At 43.9% G+C, this 23,586-nt stretch overlaps 2 protein-coding genes and 1 long non-coding RNA gene across 8 annotated transcripts; 2 read left to right on the top strand and 1 right to left on the bottom strand.

Annotated features, from left to right (window-relative positions):
- The first annotated feature begins 663 nt into the window (after window positions 1-663).
- Window positions 664-10,842, top strand: asxl1 (ASXL transcriptional regulator 1). Its single transcript, XM_088369107.1, has 12 exons — window positions 664-1,033; window positions 2,657-2,739; window positions 2,952-2,954; window positions 3,540-3,657; window positions 4,853-5,030; window positions 5,165-5,331; window positions 5,509-5,593; window positions 5,849-6,015; window positions 6,260-6,356; window positions 6,573-6,678; window positions 7,033-7,984; window positions 8,066-10,842. The coding sequence occupies exons 1-12, from the start codon at window positions 977-979 to the stop codon at window positions 10,508-10,510; spliced, it is 4,458 nt and encodes a 1,485-aa protein (XP_088225233.1). The 5' UTR covers window positions 664-976; the 3' UTR covers window positions 10,511-10,842.
- Window positions 10,843-11,146: 304 nt separating this feature from the next.
- On the bottom strand, window positions 11,147-23,291 carry LOC148402349 (myelin transcription factor 1-like). Of its 6 annotated transcripts, none has more exons than XM_088363562.1 (23): window positions 23,062-23,290; window positions 21,332-21,386; window positions 21,219-21,261; window positions 21,070-21,135; window positions 20,765-20,988; window positions 19,442-20,455; window positions 19,214-19,333; window positions 18,889-18,979; window positions 18,231-18,344; window positions 17,923-18,137; window positions 17,361-17,563; window positions 17,068-17,283; window positions 16,822-16,970; window positions 16,049-16,111; window positions 15,656-15,724; window positions 14,232-14,294; window positions 14,076-14,159; window positions 13,738-13,959; window positions 13,529-13,620; window positions 13,356-13,459; window positions 12,782-12,925; window positions 12,566-12,700; window positions 11,147-12,444 (listed from the first exon to the last, which is right to left on the bottom strand). In XM_088363562.1, exons 2-23 carry the CDS (start codon window positions 21,384-21,386, stop codon window positions 12,352-12,354), a joined length of 3,579 nt encoding a protein of 1,192 aa, XP_088219688.1. In that variant the 5' UTR covers window positions 23,062-23,290; the 3' UTR covers window positions 11,147-12,351. The 6 variants fall into 6 exon arrangements, with proteins under 6 accessions (XP_088219688.1, XP_088219681.1, XP_088219723.1 ...); XM_088363555.1 differs by having other exon boundaries at window positions 12,566-12,703; window positions 23,062-23,289; XM_088363597.1 differs by having other exon boundaries at window positions 11,147-12,700.
- Window positions 15,300-17,814, top strand: LOC148402350 (uncharacterized). Its single transcript, XR_015854647.1, has 3 exons — window positions 15,300-15,525; window positions 16,026-16,138; window positions 16,911-17,814. It is a non-coding gene; the product is annotated as an uncharacterized LOC148402350 (long non-coding RNA).
- Window positions 23,292-23,586: the final 295 nt, after the last annotated feature.

Below are 23,586 nucleotides of genomic sequence, written 5' to 3'. Positions count from 1 at the left end.
AGTCCATCAATCTGCCTAAAATTAAAAAATGAGAGCCCCACTGCCACTTACTGTTGTGGGTGTGCATTTACACTTTATATCTGTAAGATTGTGTTTAATATTGGCGAAAGTTGCCCAAATCTCAATGTGAAGGGATATTGTATATTTTAATGATAAATTATTTATTTATAGCTAAAGAAAATATGAAAAGAAATAAACAGGTTTTATGAAGTGTAATAAAATGGATGAATGTACTGTAGAATGTATGCCTTTAAGGGGCATGGTCGTGTGAGTAATAGCAAGAGCTGAAGTCTGATTGGCCAAGTAGTTTGGAGCGAGCGTGAGCTGTGACCTACAGTAGGTCCTCAGGAGTGTTCTATTTTTATATTTGTGTTTGGCTGTTTGTCCTGCTCAGTCAAATTGCAACGGTGCCTCTCCTTGACCACATGCATCCAAATACCTTAATTCCCTGACACACACACACGCATCAGTTGCTTGTACCTCAAATTAAGGGGGGAGGGAAATTAACATAGTAACCCAACAAATTCAGTATGAATAGCCACACCAGGAGTACATCAAAAACTAGTCCAGTATATGAACTGTTTTTGTTTTGTTTTGTTTTGTTTTGTTTTGTTTTGTTTTGTTGCTGGCCTTGGGCGCTGCTGACCTTTGACCTGATTGTAGCGTTCCTGCAAGGCTTGTTGTGCCGCAGCACTCCACGGACATCCTTCTTTCCCCACAATCGCGCTGCCTTCATGCTGCATAGCCACAATGTGTGTTGCGCTTATATAGGAACAGCCGCCGACGTATTTTCCTCATTAGCGACATACATCCGGACGTGGTAGGCGTCGTAAAGGGCCGACAGCACAAAAAGCACGCGTTTTGAGGCTCCACACACACGGCCAACCGAGATCTTCGTAGCCGTGTTAGCTGCTAGCTAAACCGCCACCGTCTTCTTCAGGGCGCTTTGTAGGCACGGCAGGCCAGTGCGGAGGAAATGAAGGACAAACAAAAGAGAAAGAAGGAGCGGACCTGGGCTGAGGCGGCTCGCATGGTAAGTCGTTTATTTTGAGGATTTTGTTGGCTTGGGGGGAGTTGTGTCAGAATTTGTTTGAGGTGACTGCGTCGCGGTTGTCTTTGGATATTCCCGACTACACAAGCAGGACTTACATTGACGCTAGCCTTTGGTGTAGCATTGCTAACTCGTATAGCGATCTGGTTAAATATACATTATTGGATTCTTCTTTGCATTGATTGTATAGATCGAAGGCCACGAAAACAAAATGGAATTCCACCCACCGTGCTAACGATAACCAAGATTCCAAATGTTGCCTGTTATGTTTAGAGCTCTTTGTTTGCTAGGCTGCATATTAGCCACTTAGCAACTCGTTTACAACCGAGGGTGGTATGAAGACGTGCGCTCGAGAGCATTAAAGACTAAGAAAATTAAAGAACGCTCTCTGTATTATTTAAAACACCCCTCCCTTTGTTTTACTATATTGCAGAGCGTCGTGTTCAAAGCTAACGGATGCCTTGTGTAGGAGCAACACATTATGGAGCAAGCTTTAAAATATATACTGCAGAACACAAACGAATACACCCCCCGTGTGAAAAGGTTTAATCAATTTCTCAGCGATCACGAGTACAATTTTAAGAATTTTGTAGCTGATTAGCTTGACCTGTAGTTAAATTCATGTCATTTACACATTTTGTTGTAGGCGCGTGTGTGAGAGAATCAATGACCCACATTTGTGGCACTATTTTTGTCGCATGGGATGCCAGAGAATAATTCTGAAAGGAAGGTTTTCTTACAAATCCTTTGTGTGGTGCAATCATTTATGTTGAACACTATGTGCTGATTAAATGTGTAATCAAGTAAACGTTTGTCTTTAAAACTTTCACATTGTTTTTTTTATGTTATTACAGGACATTCATTGAATTGAACAAAACGACATGTCAAATAGCTGCAATTCTCTGCAATCAGTAAAATGATTGATTTGAGTATTTTTGTTACTTGCTACAACACTAGCAAACCCGATTTATCAGGCTACACTCACTCGTACGTGTAGACCGTTGATGCCCATTGAAATGCATTAAAGAGGGAAAATATTTAGAAACTGAATTAAATTTCTTTTTAAAAGGTGATAGACATTCACTATGCGTTTTCCACTTGCCTAGTAGCTGGTCACTATTCACAATCCTTTCCCGTCCTTTGCTATTTGCCATAAATTTCTCTTATTATGACTGTTTTACTCTTTTTATAACACTTAAAGTCAGATGCTGTCTAATAATTGGCCACAAGAAAGTAGGTTGAAGTATTGAATACTTGAAGATCTTTGTATGTTTGCATTGCTGTGCTGAGTGGCTTTTGAAAGCCCAAGAAATGGCGGGGATCTCATTTATTATTTGTGGTGGTTGCAAACCCTAAGCTCACTTTGTCTGCATTATTATTATTTTAATCATTTAATCTAAAATGTTTTCTTTAAGGTTAATGTGAGGCAAATTTGAAGTAATGGGAACTTGGGATCGTATAATTTGTGGTATCGTTAAAACCATTAGAAGCATTTTGGGTGTTTGCAGTTGCGTGTTTTTCCACTCTTCGGCAGCAGGGCCTGGTCATCCAACATTCTTGCGTGTGTACCATAGTTATGTATAGGCTTTTTTTTTTTTTTGGCAGGTGCTGGAGAACTTCTCAGATGCTCCAATGACTCCAAAACAAATTCTTCATGTCATCCAGACCAAGGGGCTGAAGGAAATGCGGTCAGACAAACACTCACACACACACACACACTACAATTTTGTCACATCACCTGGCAAGTTGAATTTTACCCAGGAATATTTTCACTTACAATATTTTACATGAATGAATGAATGATTTATTGTACATGTGCAGAAATGTTTTTTTTTTTTTTAAAGTAATTGTTTTCTTTTTCATGTCTATGGACTCTTCCACCCGCTGATGCACTGAGTAGAAGGTATGTTTTAGCAAAGTTTACATTCCGTGATTGTTCATGCTGTAAAAGACGTTCAGTCATTATCTCAATACCATCGGTGACACAAAGACATCACACTAAACCTTAGAAAGTTCTCTGTTGAGAAACAAAACTAAATTTGCATCCCTGTACTAAAGCTGTTTATGTCATCAAAAAAAGGCATCCGCCTTCTATTCTCAAATAATAAGAGATTCTATGAAGATGCAATGTTTTATTTCTTTTCCTTGGCAACAATGTATTCATCATCAGTGAGGTCACCTCAGAAAGTAGATGGCAGGGCATACAGTCATGGCCAAAAATCGTGCTTTTGTCAGAGAATGCGCCACTTCTGCCGGAAATGTTTTGAAATTACAAATTGTTTGGTCTTCACGTTTATTTCTTCTCTTTGCATTGGACCCAAAAAGCCCACCAAATGTGATTGCAGTTCTGACTGAAGCACAGGGGTGCCATATTTTGTCATTTATTTTTAAAGCATAAAGCGTATAGCACATTAAGGTTGAGTAGGTATAATTTTACTCTTTGTATGTGCCGATACTCAATGTATATTGTGTGAATGTTTCCATGCAGTGGTACAGCACCTTTGGCCTGCCTGGTGACAATGCTTCACTCCCAGGTGAGGGGAGATCGGGTCAAAAACAGCATCTTCTTTAAGTTGCCCGGACGGATGAGCCTCTTCACTCTAAAGGTCTGTATAGTACTTTTCAGACTATAAATTACACTTAAGTTCATAGTTTGGCTGGTGCTGCAACTTGTAAATATTAAATTAGAGCTCGGAGAGTGTATCATCTATGATTAATTTTCCAAAATCTGTATACGAGCTTATTATCTCTCTCCTTTTCCTTATTTACATTTTTTTTTTTTTTTGAATGGCATCCAGCAGAATGTGTACCATCCAGGTTTCGCATCCCAAGATAAAACCTTTCGGACCAGAAAGCTATTTTTAACAAGCCAGTGCAAATTGTGGCCTCAATGTTGGTGTTCTTCGTTGACAGGAGTGGCACTCGATGTGGTCGTCTGCTGATGTGTTAGGCGTTCAGGCGTACTGCCTCGGTTGTATCAGGTGGTCATTTGTGAGATTTTCTATCAGCTTGAACCCGTCTGGCCATTCCCTCAGACCTCAGCCACTTGAAGACTGCTATTTACTGGTTATTTTCTATCTTGTGGACCATTCGCTATTCCGTCACCCTAAAAGTGCTTGAGTGCGAAAATCCCAGTAAATCAACAGTTTCTAAGACGCCCAGACAAGCCCGTCTGGCACTAACAAGTTCATGCCACATTCAGCCACACAAATCACCTTTTTTAACTTATCCACTCTCAGATTGACCTACATCCCTAAGTGCATTAAGCTGCTGCCATGTAAAAGACTGATTTCATACTTGTGTTACTGTGATACTGCCCAATGTTGTCTTCTGTACAATCGAATTGAGTTTTAAAAGTGAGTAAATCTCTCTGTTGTTTATTTACAGACATGAAAATGCATTTGAATGGCTCATTCTGTTCCTAAATTCAAAACATAAATAAATAATTGTGTATTATTGCTTAGATGCTGAAAATAAAATGGCCACGTCTTGGAGGTTCCCACATGATTAACAATCTAGAGCGACCGACCCAATTTTAAGATCTTAATCTTGACTTTACATAGCTATGATGTATGAATGATTATCAAGTTTGATTTTGTAACGTTGTTTTGATTTGGAATAGAATGTGCCGAATTACCAATGTTATAAAAATACATGTATTCCATGGATTTGAGATTTACTCACATTTTAAACACTAAAATGATCAATGTCATGTCTATACTTGTGATGTCTTTTAGCTTCAGAGAGCAAGGTGATTCACTATCCCATTTCTCTTTCCCCCTCCCCCTATCTGATCTGTAGAAGAATGCACTTCAGTGGACAAAGACTTCAGAGTCAGAAAGACAATCTGAGCTGGGAAGCAGCGCCGCTACCCCGACCTCCAGCACCAACACTCCCACAGAGGGCGCAGCCGTTGGCCCCTCTGAGACAACTGAGCAGGAGAGCTGCAACTCAACTGAGACCACTGCCTCCAATTTGGGTAACATTACACGTAATAAGTTTAGGAATCACGAGTTTAGACAATTGAATTAAGTGAGTTACGAGTCTACAGATAGCAGCAAGAAATACGGTATGTGCTGGCACTCTGAGTCTTCTCTTTACCTGACTTAACAGCCTTAGCGGACGAGACATCCTCCAGTGTTACCGGACCCACAGAGCTGCAATCTACCAGCCAGCCCCAGACCCGTCTCAGCAGAGCGGCAGGGTTGCAAGGACGGACTGACAGTCAGCAGGTCCAACATGTTCCACACACCCAGACCAGACTGAGCCGGTCCCGACAGGTCAGAGAGAAGCTGCCCATTTTAAAGTGGCTATGATATCAATTTTGTCTGTCCGCTTGTGTGCACTTGGAATGTCAGATGGTCAGAAAGATGCAAAACATTTTAAATGTGGAATTTTCACTTCTTATTTCCAATCCATCGCCATCGTCGTTATCATCATCATCATCGCTGCCACAGTCAGGACGGCAGCGGAAGAAAGCAGTCATGATGCCACGTGTTGTCCTCACTCCACTTAAAGTCAACGGAGAGCACGTGCCGTCAGGTAAGCCACAAAATGTCGCTGCTTGCTACCAGGCTTAACGACATAAGAATGTCCTGAAATAACATTCAATCGCTGATTAAGGGTGCTGAAGAACAACTTCAACCAGCACTTAGCTAGAGGCTAGCAGCACCTGTGAGAACTGTCAGATTACTCATCAAAGGCAGTTTATTACATGTAAATGACTCTGTGCACTTTCTTTCAACCATCATATTTTATATTGTACATTGAGACTGTTTTGGTTTTGCCGCTGTTTAGGACCGATGAAGAGGACCCGGGGAGGGGTGGATGTGGACTTTGAAACACCGGGCTCTATCCTTGTCAACACCAACATCAGGGCTCTCATTAATGTGAGAACCTTCTCGGCATTCCCAGCCCAGTCCCAGCAGCAGCTCCTGCAGCTTCTGCCAGAAGTGGACCGCCAAGTAAGCAATTCCCTTCTTAAGACTACCATATTTCCAAATGTAGTCATTCGAAACTAGGAATGCGCCGTCAAACAAATTTGAAAATGTCCTCCACTTCTTAAAGAACACTGACCACACATTGGCCTGTTTATTTTACGGTTGGGTTACCCGTGCTGATATGTCCCTTACTTGATTTGATTTTATATGTCCCTTATTTGATTTTACTTTTTACGCGAGTGCTTCATTTTGACTGCTTTCTATTAAGGTTGGACCAGATGGAATGGCCAGACTCAGTAGTTCAGCCCTCAACAACGAGTTCTTTACACATGCCTCCCAAAGCTGGAAAGAGAGGTTAGCTGAAGGTAAGTGTTGCCTCCTCAAGGGAAAGCAAATGCTTTATGTCTTGCAATGAATCAGTGAACGTTTTATTTTCTACAAAGAATAAATAGAGCTGTCAAAATAATGGATTTTAATGCCATTGGTTATGAAAATGGTCCTCGTATAAAGTGCTGCCGATCGACGTTCGTGCAGTGTCATTCGTCGTACGGTTTGAGCATGTTTGTGCTTCATCGTTTTAGGAGAGTTCACTCATGAGATGCAGGTGCGATTCCGGCAGGAAATGGAAAAGGAGAAGAAGGTGGAGGCGTGGAAGGAAAAGTTTTTTGAGGAATACCATGGACAGAAGTAAGAACCAGATCAGTCCTGATTAGGGGTGGGGGAAAAAAATGATATGCAATTTATTGTTTGTAGGAATAAATAATTGACGGCTGACTGCAAAAATCGCAACTTTATGATAACGAACTAGCACACCGCGCATAAGTACCTGTTTGTGGGGTCACTCATCTTGTAAATAGGGGTAAAGTAGGCAAAATCTACAATACCGTCTCGTTCACGATCACGATGAATTTACACGAAGGCAAACCAAGTCAGCCGACAATAACTAATATGGAGATGTTCTCCTTTTGGGTCCACACTGGGCCTACTTTTGACATCCAATAAATCTGTTTTCATACTATAATGCTGGATGTGTACCTGCAGGTCTGGTCTGACTAGAGAGGAATCCCTGAAGCTCACGATGGGTGATGCGAGCGAAGTGGCAACAAGTGTCCTGGACAGTGACAGCGTCTCTGTGGTGTCAACCGGTGCCCCTAAGAGACGCAGTGTGGGTCGGCGAAGGAGAGATGGTCGGATGAGGAGACGCACTCGGGCCGATCTGCGTCGCCGGGCCCGTCGGCCCCTCTGCAAAACTAGCTCTCCGGTGCTGCAGTCTGCTGAAGCGGCTGAAGATGTTGCTTCTTTGGAAACCTCCACCGTCTCCATTGGTTCTCCCATGTCAGAAAGCACGGTTATTCAAGGTGAGGTGGTGCTGCAGGCTGAATGCGATGAGGAGCTTCCACCAGACCACGTCTCCATTGAGCCAAAGAGCCCCATACCTGAACCAGTCCTACTGCCAGCCCCCACTCCAACTCCAATTCCGAGCCCAGAGTCCACCAGCGATGACAAAGAACCAAGCATTTCAGGCTGTCTGCTGCCCGAGGAGGTTGCACCTGTATTAGCTTCCACCTCATCCCCGTCTTCATCCTCTTCTTCCTCTGATTCGTCACCTTCGTCCTCACCTTCCTCAGCTTCTGATCAACAGGGAGCATTTACCACTGGCTTGGACTCTTCGTCATCCTCCTCAGTGTCATCTGGTGCCGCAATCACTACGGATCACCTGGACGACACTGCGTCTGCGGTCACCTCAGTCACCACGGGAACTGCCACCAGCAGCCGTGAAAGCAGCCCCTCTGATAGCCCGGCAGGCACCCCTGCACCCAGCACTCAGCACAAGGAACAGAAACGAAGGCCCGATGAGACGCGAGCGTTCTCCAGCTTCCCCGAAAAGAGGCCACGGTTGAATGACCAGCAGTCCTTTCGTACCACAATTGACAGGGTCCATTCAGAGAAACCGCAGCCGACAACGGAGGAACCCAAGGTGCCTCCAATCAGGGTAAGTGCCTGCTCTATAGTCGTTAAAACCTGTAACTGTATGTGCAACGTCATACTTACTTGGATTTTTTCTTTGCCACAGATTCAACTGTCCAGAATCAAACCGCCCTGGATTAAAGGGCACCCCACCTACCAGATCTGCCCCCGCATCGTGCCCCCTGGAGAGGCCTCGCGGAGGTCGGGGACGGGGGGCGCGCGGACGCTCGCAGACATCAAAGCCCGCGCCCAGCAAGCCCGCGCCCAGCGGGAAGCCGCTGCTGCTGTTGCAGCCTCTGCCGACGGGCCAGGGCCGAACAGGGTCCGGCTGCGGCCTGCTGCTGGGTTACCGGATAGCAACAGTGGACAGCGAGCACAAGAACATCCAGGACCGATTGAGCCAGGAGGAGGAAGCGGAAGGGGAGGTGGCGGGACACAGGAACATGGAAAGACTTCTGAAACGAATCCATCTGGAGCACAGCTACAGCATCCCTATGTAGAAGAGAAAGCCCAGCCTTCGCCATCCCCGCCTGCTACCTCAACCACTGTGTTCTCGGAGCACCCGCAGACAACGAGCCCCTCTCAAAAAGGGGTGGGAAGGCTTCCTGTGGCCGAGGAAGGATTTGTTCCAAAATCATCCGGTATTCAAACCCCTTCCGACAGACCTGCAGTCCAAGCAACTGACGAGACTGACACGGTGGCAAATTACGTAATGTCTTCTCGCGAAAGGCAAAACAAGATTACAGTGTCTGCTACTTCCCCTTCAGAGAGGCTTGAACCGGTGAGGGAAATTAGGCCTCTCGCGCCAACCTCCATCCCTGATTCGCTTCCCAGATTTGGGGCTCAGGGTGTGGTTGTTCAGAAGCTGGTCAAATCCGTGATGCCTGTGGAGGTTGAGCATGAGAAAGAGAGAGGCCTTGGTGGTGTAATTCAACATGTTTCCCTTCACGAGGATTCCCAGGACACTGACACTGACTTGGCCTTAACACACCAAGCAGAAGCGTCATCTCCTCGTGTGGACTCCTCTGGCAGGGATGATGACGCTGGGATGCATAGTGATTCCACAGAAACCGCTTCAGACTGTGAGAATGAGAGCCACCTGGATGAGCAGCAGCCCGACCAAGATTGGTGTTCCCAGATGAGAGGCTACCGAAAGGTCGTTTGTAGCCCTTCTCTGAACCACCAGCCGGTCATCCAAGCGCACGAGTCCGCTTGCCACGGTCAAACGGTCATTCAGCCTTGCTTTCCCAACGGTGTGACTCAGGCTCCACAGAGCCGGACCTTTTCTCAAGATCGACGGTCTCACAACAACGTTGTTGTTAAAGTCGAACCTGTGGATGATTGCCGGAACACCAGACAGTGTTCTACGGAAGAAGAGTATAATGGACGTAGTAAGCCCTCTACCTATCCTTTGAGTATTTCTGGAACCTCCAAGAAAGTGTCCACTTCCACTAGACCAGTGTCCAGTGTGGAAGCCAACAACCCTCTAGTGACACAGCTTCTACAGGGTAGCCTTCCCCTTGATAAAGTCTTACCCCCACACTGTACCGACAGGCTGGAAATCAGCCGACCCGCAGGACCCCAGCGAAGACCCTACAACAGGGCCGAGGCGGCAGTCCAATTACCGAACTCGGAAGGAAGCGTAGCTCCTCAAGTCAAGTCCCAGAAAAGCTACCCTGTATCGTGTTTAATGGAGACCCCAACTACACCACAGTATCAACCTCAGCAGGCATGCGGGGCCATCCCGGTCATCACCTCGCCGCCGTTCACCACGTCCAGCTCTAATCATAGTGTTGGCATGGTAGTTATTAAAGAGTCTACTGTCCACCAGCCCTCACAAGGAGCTATACCAAACAGGAGTCAGTCTGCTCACAGGACCATACTGAATGGCCCATCGCCAACTCACGCAGACCCTTGTCCCACGGAAGTTGTGCCTAGTCTCAAAATCAATTGGCGATCCCCTCAGTCACAGATTCCCCTTGCCAACCACCAAGAGCCAGCCCCTGCTCCCAATGTAAAGACTGAAGTTGGTTCAAAGCCCTCTTGCCAGGCAATTGCTAAAGCATCCGTTGTTGTCACCAAGAAAGAGCCGCTGAGTTCTATGGATGGATACCCGAGTGGAGGAGCGATGGAGGGACTCATTAATATGGAAATGAATTTGTCTCGGATGGCCAAAAATGAGCTCAGCAAAGCTCCGTACTCCAGTTATCACTCGTCGTCCTCCTCCCTCCCCTTCCAGCTCTACGGGAAAATCTCCAAGCAGGGCGGGGGTCTCGGTGGCGTCAGCTACACCGCCAACGTATCCGTGATGGACAATAGCAGCTTTTCCCGAAACATGACTGACGGCGTGCTGCAGCTGCGGCCTCGTTTGGCCACCAGCCAGGCCACGCTCAGCATCCAGACCTTTACTGACAGTACGGCCGAGGAGGTGTCGCTTAAGTGCTCCTGTCGCCTCAAAGCCATGATCATGTGCCAAGGCTGCGGGGCCTTCTGCCACGATGATTGCATTGGGCCCTCCAAGCTCTGTGTGTCTTGTTTGGTGGTGAGATAATGTGTTGAAGAGCTGCCGTTCCCAGGTCAAATCCACACAGGAGTGGACAGACAGGCAAGAGTTGCCTTGTAAATTATAACTGGGCTGTTTGTTTTTGTTGCACATTTTCAGATTTCCTCTTTAGCTGTAATTATATATTATTGATATTCTTTTTATTGACTCTTATTATTTTGAGGCATGGTTGGTTATTTGCTAACGTTTCGGTTATCACGCCTCAAAATCATTTACCTCATCTTGTTCCACCAGTCATTATTAGGTGGCCATTGTTTTTTGTTTCATGTTGTCTGCGCAAAGAAATATTTTTTTAACCATTAAAGGAGTAAACAACAGTATTATGGTCTCCATCATTTCAAGTTGTCTATACTGTATAAAGTGCCTGAGGAACCTCTACAATGCTGAATGCTATGTCCATCTGACTCTTGCCTCAGTGTTCTACTCTTGTCCGGTAGGGGGTAGTGATGCGCATCACAAGGAACTGATACAGAAACCTAACCAAGCATGAAGAAAATATCTATCCATGTTGTTTGATAGTTGTCAGGCTCCCCAGACACTCTACAATTTGTACCAGCAATTAAAAATGAATTTCCCCATATGTAATCAGCTAAAAATGTTACGTTTGAGAGACACCGTCCAAAATGTTGCTCAACGTTTATTTGAAGAACTAGCAAAGAGAATCCACACAGTCATCATCACACATTGACAAAACTAAATAAATATTCACCGTCACTTTGTTTCACACATCACTTTGTTCATCGACATATCTGTGCACTTCAATATTCTCAGTGAATTGCAAAATACTCAACACATGTATAGTTGTCAAAATCATAAAAACAAGCACCAATAAATTAATAAATAAAAGTCATCAGTAAATTATTTCAAAACTTTCATATACAAAATGTTCGCATTTCCTGTAAAAAGATTGCAGTTTTAAATAAATAACTTTATAAAACAATTCATAGGATATCTTAAAATATTTCCTTTGTTCATCAGTGCAGAGAAAAGTGTTTCCTATCATGTTTACTTGAGTTTAGTCTCCTGGTTTCAAATCTTCTCAAGTAACACGTTAAAAATAAATAGTGAATAAATAGTTAAAGACCCTGTAAAGTGAAATTAGCAATTTGTTTCTAAATACATGATACTTGCTTGGTTAATTAATAAAAATGTGCAAAACTCAACTGTAGTACTTTGAAAAAAGTTGTATAGAGTGGAGTTGACCTTCAGCCACTATATATACATAAAAATGTCATGCCTTTGCTACTTTTCGCAATTACTAGTTATTTGATTTAATTCTACCACTACAGCTTGCTGTATTTGATGAACTACTGACTTTCCCTGAAGTGTCTTGTTAAGTGTTCCTATACCAAGGCCCACGGTGTCCCGTTTGACCACAAGCTAGTTGATCGCTAGCACCTCTCGGTGTAGCGTGGAAAAGCTTTGTGATGACCAGGTGGGATATTTTCCAAACATGTGTAGGCATTAAAACGACGGAGGACGTATAAATATATTTGAGCGACGTCTAACATGGAAACAACCACATCTGAGACCTGAGAAGGGCTGGGTTGTTCATGATTTTGATTTTACTTTGTATATTTTTATTAAAATTCAACAGGTTTTTAAGCTGTCAAATTTCTGACATTAGTTTCACTTTACGGGGACTTTAATAAATAATAGACAAACATGATAATACGCGCAACATGAATAAATATTCCATAATGAACCCAACAATTGCAAATGACAAATAGTTACACAGCAATAGTACCAATCAATATAGAAAAGACTAGTCCAGCAGGTGGAACGTCACTATGATCTTACAGAATACTACTAACATTATCGAGCGGACGTCAGATATGTTCTGCTACACACTTCAGTGTCATCACCTCGCAGTTTGACTGCAGTGTGTCATCATCCTCTCGTGTGTTCCCACTCTCATTGTCCTAAAGCAACATGCAAACAGGAGAAGTATACACAAGAACAAAGAAATATACAAAGAACAGATGGCAATGAGAAGATTCCTTCACTAACGATCTCTGGAGGACTTTCTGGGATCTCTCACACCTCGATTCCCTTGACTGCCTGGTTGATGGACTCGAGCAAAGCCCTGTTCTCAGGGTTCTGGTAGCAGTCCTTATTGGTGAACATCTGAGTGAGGGTCTCCACGTAGCTGTCAAAGTTTTGCTCCGACAACGGCTCCTGCTGAATGCAGACATTATAACAATTGGTTCTTTTTAAATCCTTAACTTCCATCCAACCATTCATCTTTGTGTCGCTCACCATGGTCGGCAGTCGGATGTTGGCCAGGCTATGGATCAGAGCTTGGCTCAGGCCTGACAACTCCAGAAACAAGGCCTCGTTTTTCTCTTCAATTTGTTTGTTCTCTTCCTCCATGCTCTTCAGGTTTTTCTCCATGGAAGAAATCTACAACAGAGAAGAAATCTATAAGTCAACAGAAGATGTGGTCCAGATCACGCCGCCGTGTAGTAAATAAAGTGAGCCTGTCCCAGAAGAAGTCAAGCGAAATGTTTTACAGAGCTTGGAAAGATCAAATCTGATTTTCTTAAAACTTTATCCTTCACATCACTTTGGTTTATCTTCTATTCCATCAATCCACAAACCATCTTTCATAACACACTATCAAAGGACATCAATATAAAAAAAAAATTCTAAATGAATTTGATGGAAACGTTGGATGGATGGATGGATGGATGGATGGATGGATGGATGGATGGATGGATGGATGGATGGATGGACGGACGGACGGACGGACGGACGGACGGACGGACGGACGGATGGATGGATGGATGGATGGATGGATGGATGGATGGATGGATGGATCAAAATCACTCACCTGAGTGTGCAGGTTCACCATGTCAGCCTCCATCTCCGAATTTGACTCGTTCAGATCGTTGATCTCTTCATTGAGTTGCTTGATGTCTTCATCGTTATCCAGAACTTAATCCAAGAAATGACACGTCAGTACATAATAACTTGGGTTTTCAAAAATGATTTTTGAAGTCTTACCATCACTAGCTCTGAATTTGGCAGTGATATACTCATCTCCAGGGAACTTGGCTTTCTTCTTACTGGCAAGTGCTCTGGGACAACCAGACAAACTAAGAAAAAGCAAATAAATTTCATAGTCGGACATTTTTATGGCATCAATAGTTTATTTGAACCAATCTTACGTAATAGGCACACAAATATGTCCGCTTTCGCAAACTTTGCGATACCTGCGGTGTGTCAGAAAACTCCCATTCGCATGACCAGAGCCATCACAGCCAGGTGTCGGACAAGTGGGGCCCTCGCTCTTGAAAGTCTTCCAGGAGAAGGGAGCACCGTTGAGAAGACCCTCCTTCTGTCGGCGCGCTGCCAGGGGACAGCCGTAAGCGCTGCGGTGGGTGGCATACTTGCCACTGATGTGCCCAAGACTGTCGCAGCCAGGGACGGGACACCTTTACACAATACCACAGGAATGTAAAGAAAAAGCATCTAGGAGTAACCCACCATGATCAATAATCAATAACTACTCAATGCCAATCAGCTTCAATCGTTGTGTTGGTTCCCTCACCTTAACAACTCAGAGTCTTCTTTGTCATCCTTTGTGGGGTTTGATTTGACTCCACCTTTCTTGGCTCGGGGGCATCCAGACAGACTAATAGAGAGGACCACAAAGGCATTAGCAGATGAAAGATCCAGAAGAACACAGATGAAGACCATTTCATACCTTCTATGTGAGGCATAGTTTCCTGTGATATGGCCTGATCCATCACAGCCGGGAGTGGGACACCTAGGATGTTCAGCGACCGTCTGACTTAAGTTATACGCTTTCATGATCTTTTGACACAACCTATTTGTCCTCCAAATTATCATTAAACTGAAGAAGCCATCAAATTGGATGGGATATAGAAAATGGGAAAGTAATCATAACGTTAACTAAGCGATAAGAGGCATATTCTCCCATTCACGCTTGAGTCTTTTTGGGGTTTTTTACACGCTTGCGCACATTCACACTGCAGCGATTCTTCCGTCTTGGCCTCCGACACACCCACCATGCGTAGCCTGTGAATTCCAGCGCAGTGCATCAAATTTCCCCAAAAAACAATGACAGGTCATTTTAAAGAAAGACCTATATATCCCAATATAGCATTTTTCCTTAAAATTGCTCATGATCTATTATTCTAATTTCTGCTTTCAAGATTCTGAGCAGCCATAAGATACTGGTATCGGCCTCATTCGCTCGTTATCTGGTATCAGTGCTTGCCCTTCCCTACGTTATTACAATGACTATCATTTGTGATCATGATATATCCTCACACATATTGGATAGTTGGTAAGTATATAGTATGGAAAGGCTGTGCCCCCCCCCCCCCCACTAGGCCACATCCACATGTCAGCACAAATCACCTGGTGACAGTCATCACCCACCATCAACGACTACGAAATGAGCCAAAACATGCACTATGACGCTTAGTACAACCTCCAGAGCGCGCAAGAGAAAAGATTAAGTTAACCCTAAAAATGTTCCTTGCAATATTATGTCAAATGTACCCCCACAAGTTTAAACACGGCATTCTGACTAATATTTCATTTGTGGAATATGAGTTAAGCAGCAAAATGTACCCCTTTTTCCCCTCTCAGGGGACGGGACATCCATTTTGCCACTTGCTGTCGACTGAAAATGACATCAGAGTTGCCTCCAGGTCACCACCAATCACAGCTCAGCTTCAGGAAACTGTTGAGCCGTGATTGGTTGTGACATGAGACCAGCCAACTGTGATGTCATTTTCCATCGACAGCAAGTGTCAAAATGGCCGCCCCTGAGATAGATCAAAACAGGTGGATTTTGCCTAGTTAATTCCTATTCCACAAACATTACTCAAAACACTGTGTTTTGACTAGTTGGGTTGTACAGAACATATTATTACAAGGAAAATCTTTAGGTTGACTTCTATGGGAGATTAGAATAGATTGGAAATAGATTCACCAAGGAATCACCAGAGTGCAGACATTTCATGAAGGTATGTTAATTGGCACTCACACTCACTTACAAAGTGCGCAGTTTTTTTTTTTTTCTTGACTTAAGCACATGGGAGAATATGCCCCTAGGAGAACATGATGAAGTTGAGAGGCAAAAGACAGCACACATACTTAAGTTCAGCTGTGTGGGCAGCCATGAGTGTCCGTAGTGATTTATCTGCAAGAGGACAGCCTGACAGACTGGAAGATTAGAGAGAATCTATCAGAAAACAGGCCAAGAGTAGGCTTTTTGGAACGGAAGACTGAATGAAGCACAGCCTCAATTAAACTAGACAGCCAGACAAGACAGAGAGAAACACGCTTGTCTCTTTTCTATCTCATCCCTTTTAGAGCAGCACTTGTTGTCGTCACAATTACAAGCATGCAAAACCTATTCCGTCATGATGTCATCAGTTTTAGCAAGACTGCGGACTGAGTTTTACGTAGCATGACACCAGGATATCTGAGAATACTGAGAATACCGTACCGATTGCATTCTCAGGCCGCTATCGCTCTCTGGCTTACCTTCGATGCGATGCGTAGTTGCCAGTGATGTGTCCGCTGCCATCACAGCCTGGAGTTGGACATCTACAATGTCAAGGAGGAAGGGAACAGGTCAGTGTCACAACTACAGCTAAAACATTCTTAAAACATTCCCCAAATGAAAAGTGTTCGCTTTGATAGTAAGTTAGCTACACTTGACCTCAATGTGTGTGTTTGTGATGAGCCCATGTCATAAAGAATGTGTTGTATTAGTTTAACAATGCAATGAAATAGAAAAAAAAAATCTTTGAGGAAGAAAGTTATAATCAACTCAAAAAGGTATAGGTAGTAGTCATTTTGATTTGAAGTTCAAATTTAGTCTTATAAAATGTATTTATTGTGAACTAACAACTTTATTCTTCTTCTTGACCTAAATAAGGGTGAGCAGATTTTCAAAATTCAATATTGTGATTAAGATTTAATTGCTGTAGTGTATTTGTTGACCCTTGGTAGTGTTATTATTACCTTGGCGGTTCAACAGCGCTAAACAAGTCAATGCCCTCATCATTATCTAACATGTTTTTTGCTCAGTCCCAGTGATATATTTTTCATTGGCATAACACATTGTAAAATTGTAAAACGTGAAAAATTATGTTCATTGTGACTACGTTTCCCATGATTCTAAGATATAAAAGCAGGAAGTAGTTCCCCTTCTGGTAGTTCCAGTTGCAAAAACATTGTTTGGGTGATAAATTGGGGGAAGCTCCAGTGATGGCAAAAAAGTGGCGCATGCAGTCATTTGCAAGCAAACTTACACAAGGATCTCCTTTTTGCTATCTTTAGGCTGAAACTTGACTTTGAAGCTGCTGGTAGTAACTTCCCCAGGGTACTTCCTCTCCTCTAGGTTCTCCTGGTCCTCGTCCTCAGCATCAGAAGACGTGTATGAGGTGGCTGTGTAATCTACCTGATGACAAGTTGATAAGGCAAAATTCTCCAGTGTACAGTTTCCGTTCATGATTTCTATCCAACGTGCTCAGTGAGTGACTTTAGAGTGGCTGTACCTCATCGTGGCCTTCCTCCTTTAGTCCACTTGATTTCGTAAAGTCGAGTGGCCCCTCCCACTCAGGCTGAGCGTGGCCCTGAGATGACACACCTATTGTGTGTTGAGAAGACGAGGAGGACGACGACGAAGGCTCCGGAGACTGCATGCTCTCCCGCTTGTTTTTTTTTATGCTGAGGTCCAAGGTGCCGTTCTCGTCCACTTCGATGTCAGGCTCCTACACGAACAAAAGAGAAGCTTGTCAAAGAACAGCAACCGCCCCGTCGGCTGTAATGGGAGTGGAATCCGTCGAACCTCAGCGCAGGGCTCCCTGGGATTGGCGCTAAGGCTCTCCGGTCGTTCCCAACAGCGAGTGGACAGGTTGAGGATGGCCGTCGCTGCCATGTGAGCTGCCTCGGCGTCTTGACTGCAGTCATACTCATTGGAGGACAAAGTGCTGTTGGAAATGCCTCCTGACCCTGTCCCGCTTGGGGAAGAGGCCTTAGGGAAGGATTTTGCTGTGTGAGGAAGTGGCAGAGCCGAGGTTAGCTTCAACATTTCTTCCAACTACGTATCAGTAAATAATGTACTGTAACAGACACATCACAGCACATCGCAATGATCTCCAGACAAGAGACACTATGTGAGAGTGACTGAGAGAGATCAGAGCAATCTCATTAGCTGCTTTGTAAAAGCTTTGTATGATGTCATTGCCACATGGTCAGCTCTTATGAAGAATATTTGATAAAATGTTAGCCCAGATAATGAATCTTTGACAATCAAGAAAATGTTTTCCTAAAATGGACCTCATTAACTTGGAATTGAGTAGCACTGGTATTGCAATATTGTATTGCGTGGTTTAGGATGTTTCACTTACATTTGAAGGCTTTGGGTGATGTTTCAGTGGTGGTTGTCTTTGGAACAAGCATACGCTTTCCAAACACCTGGACATCAAAGCTTGCATAGTCAAAAGACACCTTGGAATATTTCTCCAACTCTTTGGCCAGGTTTGCTCGTGGTGTGGTGGTGACCGCATTGGGCCCGTAATTGCCATACTGAGGGATCTCCAGCTGTTTCACAAAACACATGGGCCTAGAAAGACAAAAATAGGAGTGACTAATCATTGCACCCTAGCAAATATTATTGGATAATAATCATAATAATATAATAATAAAGATGCCTGACCTGAGCACCCTGTCCGAGTTAGATGTGGGTTCACTGACTGAAGTTTGTAGATGGACCTGCTTGTCCTGGTTCTTGTTCAGCTTAGATGCTGCAGCAATAGGGCAGCCGGACAGACTGACAAAATTGACACATCCCGACGTTTAGACCATTGAAATAAATTAAAAAAGAATGAACTAATACAGAATTGATGACAGGTTTTCACGAGAAAACTCGCAATGCATATCTGCATGCAATTCCTAAAACTTCTAATTAAAATGGAAATCATCAAATCCCAAAATGACAATAACATTCTGCAAATCCGACAATACAAATTGTTTAACTTGATTCAAATGGCTGCATTTGTCTGCTAAAATCATATTTTACAAACATAACATTAATCAGAATACATAATTAGACTAGACTGGCCACATAGAAAATATTATAGAGATTTTTTTTCCTTAGCAAAATCCTGGATGATAATCAGTTCAGCAGTATATGCTTAAAATCACAAACACAAAAATTGGATTTTCTTCTTGATACTGTAGCATGCATTGTAAAAGAGCTGTCTAAAGACTGTGAGTATGTGTAGTATATGTTAGTAATTTAATATTAAATTGAAGCACCACGAGTCAATAAAATACTCATTATTCCCGGATATAAGCATAAAAATATTAATAACCTGCGGTGTGTGTTGCGGTTACTGTTGACATGGCCTTGACCCGTGCAGCCCGGAGTGGGACACTTCAAGACGTTCTCATACATGGCCAGGACTACAGACACACAACGGATACAAACTGTTCAGTCTGGTTAAATCGAAAAGCTGAAACTGTTAACAGGAATTGAGTAGTAGCACACACAACAGACAGCTAGTGGCATACTTAACAAAGTTAGCAGTGTATTAGTTTCAGTAGTAGTGTATACTCTTCGATGCTAACCGGAACGTATAGTTCATGGTCAGTGTTGTAGTAGCAGATTAAAACGAGCGTGCGGTCTTGTGTTCTTACCCTCTGGAGGAATTCTATCCTTGTGAGGACATCCGGAGAGACTCCGATGGTGAGGATACAGTCCAGTCACGTGACCTGTCCCATCACACCCCGGGGTTGGACACTTCACTTCCTTCTTCTCTGAATAGGGGAAGGAGGGATTCATTTGCACTCTATCTATATGAATCGGCACATTTTGATGTGAATATTAATATTCATACAATCCCGTGAAAGAGAAACACGGGCTACCTTTGCTGTAGTGGGCGTTGCGTCGTATCGCTGCTTCTGCGCTTTTGCCCGGGCTGTTGTATGACTGGTAGTCTTGGGAGCTTTGGGCCTCCTGGCCCTCCTTGCCCTCCCCAGCTTTCAAGGCGATAGCCTTCTCCAGCAGCACCAGGTTCCCTCGAGTCATATCCCAGTTCTCAGAATCGTCGGTGATCCCCGAGCCCTCTGAGACGCAGTCGCGGTCGTCGTCGTCTTCTTCGTCGTCGTCGTCCTCGTCCTCTTCAGAGCGCACCTCGATCACCACTGTGGTCGGAGAGGCTTTGCTAGAGCATTGTTCGTCAACCCCGTCGTCCTCTTCTTCCTCCTCCTCTTCCTCTTCCTCCACCTCTTCCACTTTGCCTCCTTCATCCTGAGGCTTGGCTGCTTGGTTCTCCTGCTGCGTTTCGTCTGGCTCTTCCTCACTCGTGGGTGTGCAAACTTTTTCTTCCTCAAGAGACTCCTGAGATCCTTGACTGCGTGGACTTGCTGAGTAAGGCGTGTCACCCTCTTGGATCCTCTCCTCTTCTTCTTCTTCTTCCTCCTCCTCCTCTTTCTCCTCGCTCTTTCCCTGGTCTTGTGTTGACTCGTTGGCCTGATTGATGTAATGTCCAGTAGAGTACTGGTGATCCGAATTTTCCTGGCTTATCGTCTGTCTTTCCACTTCCCTATCCGCTACAAATCCAATTGGTTTTTCAATCTGCTCTTCTGCTTCCTCCTCCTCTTCCTCCTCTTTTGTATGCTCAACCTGAGTTCTCTCAAAGTCTCTATGAGGGTCCCCTGCTGTCTCTTGCTTGTCTTCATTTTCCGTCGTCGTATCCGGTATCGCCGCTTCGTCATCAGACGATTGTTGTTCAGTTGCCGATTTCTCATCCCTATCGGTTTCCTCAGCCACGACTTCATTGTCAACCTCCCAGGTGATGTTCTCCTCATCCTTGGTTGTAGCACAAACAACTGTTTCTGCGACCACAGTGTCTTCTTTAATTAAAGGGCAGTCGTTTTCTGTGAATCAAAAAATGTTCCGTTTGTCATTCTATAATGCAATATATACGTATAGCAGTTCATACAGTCTTCAAAAGTATAAGAACGGCAAGGTCCTTTTGTTGTAGAGTGGAGAATTGGGTTTCAGAGCCAAAGAGACAAAAGTTCTGACGTCCAGCTTCTGTTTCAAGGCATTTATATTTAATGTTTTAAACAACTCACAACAGAAGAAAATGTGAATTGCATGATACAAAAGCTGGACTTCGGGACTTTTATACAACAAAATCAAAGGAATTGAGTCATCTTTTTTTTTTATACGCTTCGACTCACTTTTTGACTCTTGTCTGCTGCTTGAATCTTTCTCCTCTTTGAGGTCATCCTCCTCTTTCTCATTTTTCTGGTCCTTCTCTTCCTCGTCCTCATCGTTGTTTATGGATAAGTCGTCTTCTGCCTCCATTAATGTGGACTGACCCTTCTTCTTGGGAGAAGATTGGTTCTCCTCAGCCTCTGCCTCCTCCAGCTTTCTCTTCTTCACAGTCGGACATCCCAGTGCACTACGACATTACATAATGTCTCAAAATGACTCTTATCTGCCTTGGGCTCTGTATGACTTCATAGTGGCTATTCAGTCCTACCTTCTATGCCTTGAGTATCGTCCACTGACATGACCTTTGCCATCACACCCAGGGGTGGGGCAACTGCTGCTGACAAACAACAAAACCGTAGTACGTCAACAAGTATTCACGTCAATGAAAATGTAGAGGGGAAAAAACAAATCACTCACGTCAGCTCATGCTTCATGTCATGTCCTGAGAGTTCTGACAAAACTGAGGGGAAAAAATGTTGAAACATTCATTTGCCCGACACTGCCAAAAGTAATCAAAGTTATGTACTGACCTCGAATGCCTTTGGAGCGGGTTCGTGTTCGTGTCTCTGTAGTGTCTTGGCTCATCTGGACAAGAGAAGGACATTAGTGGTACACGAGTGTTGCATCCTTTACCACATTCTACATAAACTTCAAATTCAATGAACGCTAATGTAATTAAAATGTAACAACTCCAACAAATGCTCATCAATTGTTCCAAACGTATTGCTGTACACACACACACGCACACACTCACACGACAGAGTTCGATCCTGAGCCATTGTGATCATGTCAAAGTTTCCTAAACAAGATACTAAAAACCCTGGCTGCTCCCGATATTGTTTTTTTAACTGTCCATAACAAGTTAGTTGCCAAAACAAGTCACTTAAAACATGTATATTCTATTTGCATAATCATATTGAACATTTAATGTGGGTCAATAAATTGCAGTCCACCCTGTCATTATGGGGTAACTGTCCCTTTAAAAAAAAACAAAAAAAAAACCCTCAGATGTTTTTAGTGACATTACGTTGTTTTTCTTCATTGAAGGCCAAAACCAGCGTGGATGGTTCCAAGATGAATTTTTACAAATGTTGGAATTATCTGTAGAGATAATATATTTCAGAACCAATGAAGTCACCGATGGTGAATTGCCTGACTTTTATGCATTCACAGTTCGTTCAATTCCAACTCAGTGATGTTGCAAATGTGAGTGTGAAAGCGCTGCAGTCTGCATTTTGCCTGAAGTCAGCTGGGATAGGTTCCAGCTTCCCCTGACCCTGATCAAGAAGCAGTACAGAAAATGGATGGATGGATTTCAGAACCGCTAAGATCGACTAAAGTGTCTGCTCACAAGCTCGACTATAAATGTTGAACTTTTGCACGGCTTTACTGCGCACACAGAGGCGTCGCACCCACGGGGGTTGTGGGTGGTTCAACACACACTTTTCCTAGCGAAAGGATTCAACACCCACACATTTCCTCAACTCGAGCCGGACAAACGTCCCCCACACTTTTCCACGGATAGCTTCACCTCTAAATGCATTTAAAACGTGTAAAATACACATTTGTATTCGACAAGAATAGGACTTTTGAGAATGTTAATCTCTGATCATCCATCAAGTATTAGTATGTCAAACTGCAATCGTGCTTGACTCACTCTACATTCACACCGTCATGCGATAAGATTGAATTACATCCGGAGTGCTTCTTGATCATCTGAATGTGCGCACAACACTCATGAGAATCCGACATTTTCAAACAGGGCTTAAAAAGTGCCTTCCAGCTTGAAAGTGAATAGCAGTGAAGGGGCTGCATCCTTTTCACGCATTCCTACGATTTTCCACTCAAAAGTCACCATCCAAATTTGACTTTGGCCGACAGAAATTGGTTGCTCAGCTACAAACAGGCCCGTCTCCTAACCGAGCTATTTCCTGTTGTCATTTACGTCAGAGAAAAAAAAGCCCAAACCATTGCGGACCTACGTGTTCCGTGACAAACTATTAACTCGACTGGCTTTTGGCACGTAGTCGCCATTGTTGCCGCTGCACAACCATCAGCGGCAATAAATGTCGTTTGAAAAGCATCCTCGCGCGACCTCATGATTCGCCAGTCGCGTTGAAAAGTGGGTCGACCGACACCACGTTTGTCGTCCACGCTTAATGTAAAAGAACCGCTGGGAAGCCGAACCGGGCCTTCGGAAACGCAGCCAAATAGTGCGCTCCGTGCCTGGTCTTTGTCAGAGAGAGAAATAAAGCCTTACCTTAGGTTGAGACTAATGCCCTCCCCTCCCCCTCCTCGTCGACATCGCCAGCTTCGTGTAGCGATGTTTAATAAAGCGCTCGAGCGTGTCTTTACAACTTGGCCTCCATCTCTCAGCCAGCCCGGCAAGTAAAGATCCGATCGCTCGGACCAACTCAGCACCTTGGAGAGAAAACACTTGGGTGGACAGTTCGAGTTCAACCTTCAGTACCATGGACAGAAATTTGTCTGCAACGCCCCCCTGCGAGCGTAAGGGAACTGCGGCCCAAACACATGGACCCCATTTAAATCCCGTGACAGCTACATTTACAAAATAAGTGGTTTTGAAAATTAAAGATGACTGGATAGATAGTATTTGTAGCAAAGAAAATTGTCTTTTGGTAAAATCACAAAAATATATTTGACGCCATTGTATCGCCAAGAAATAAAACAAAGCAACAACAATTCCTTAATCATTAGCGCGGTGCAAACGTGACTTTTGTGGTTGTTCTTGTTTTGCGCGACTGGCATATAATCATTTTCATGT

Source organism: Syngnathus floridae, chromosome 2 (assembly GCF_059516105.1).
Source record: "Syngnathus floridae isolate MCC-2025c chromosome 2, RoL_Sflo_1.0, whole genome shotgun sequence".
NCBI classification, from domain to species: domain Eukaryota; kingdom Metazoa; phylum Chordata; class Actinopteri; order Syngnathiformes; family Syngnathidae; genus Syngnathus; species Syngnathus floridae.
This window is presented reverse-complemented; position numbering and strand designations above follow the sequence as displayed.

What these genes read in the sequence shown, in the direction of transcription:
- asxl1 (XM_088369107.1), top strand. Translation starts at nt 977, where the DNA reads ATGAAGGACAAACAAAAGAGAAAGAAGGAGCGGACCTGGGCTGAGGCG. An exon ending in GGGCTGAGGCGGCTCGCATG is followed by an intron (nt 1,034 to 2,656) that starts GTAAGTCGTTTA and finishes TTTTTTTGGCAG; the next exon opens with GTGCTGGAGAACTTCTCAGA. An exon ending in TGAGCCTCTTCACTCTAAAG is followed by an intron (nt 3,658 to 4,852) that starts GTCTGTATAGTA and finishes TCTGATCTGTAG; the next exon opens with AAGAATGCACTTCAGTGGAC.
- LOC148402349 (XM_088363555.1), bottom strand. Translation starts at nt 21,386, where the DNA reads ATGAGCCAAGACACTACAGAGACACGAACACGAACCCGCTCCAAAGGC. An exon ending in AACTCGGACAGGGTGCTCAG is followed by an intron (nt 18,138 to 18,230) that starts GTCAGGCATCTT and finishes TTGTCTTTCTAG; the next exon opens with GCCCATGTGTTTTGTGAAAC. An exon ending in AGGAGGAAGGCCACGATGAG is followed by an intron (nt 16,971 to 17,067) that starts GTACAGCCACTC and finishes ACTTGTCATCAG; the next exon opens with GTAGATTACACAGCCACCTC.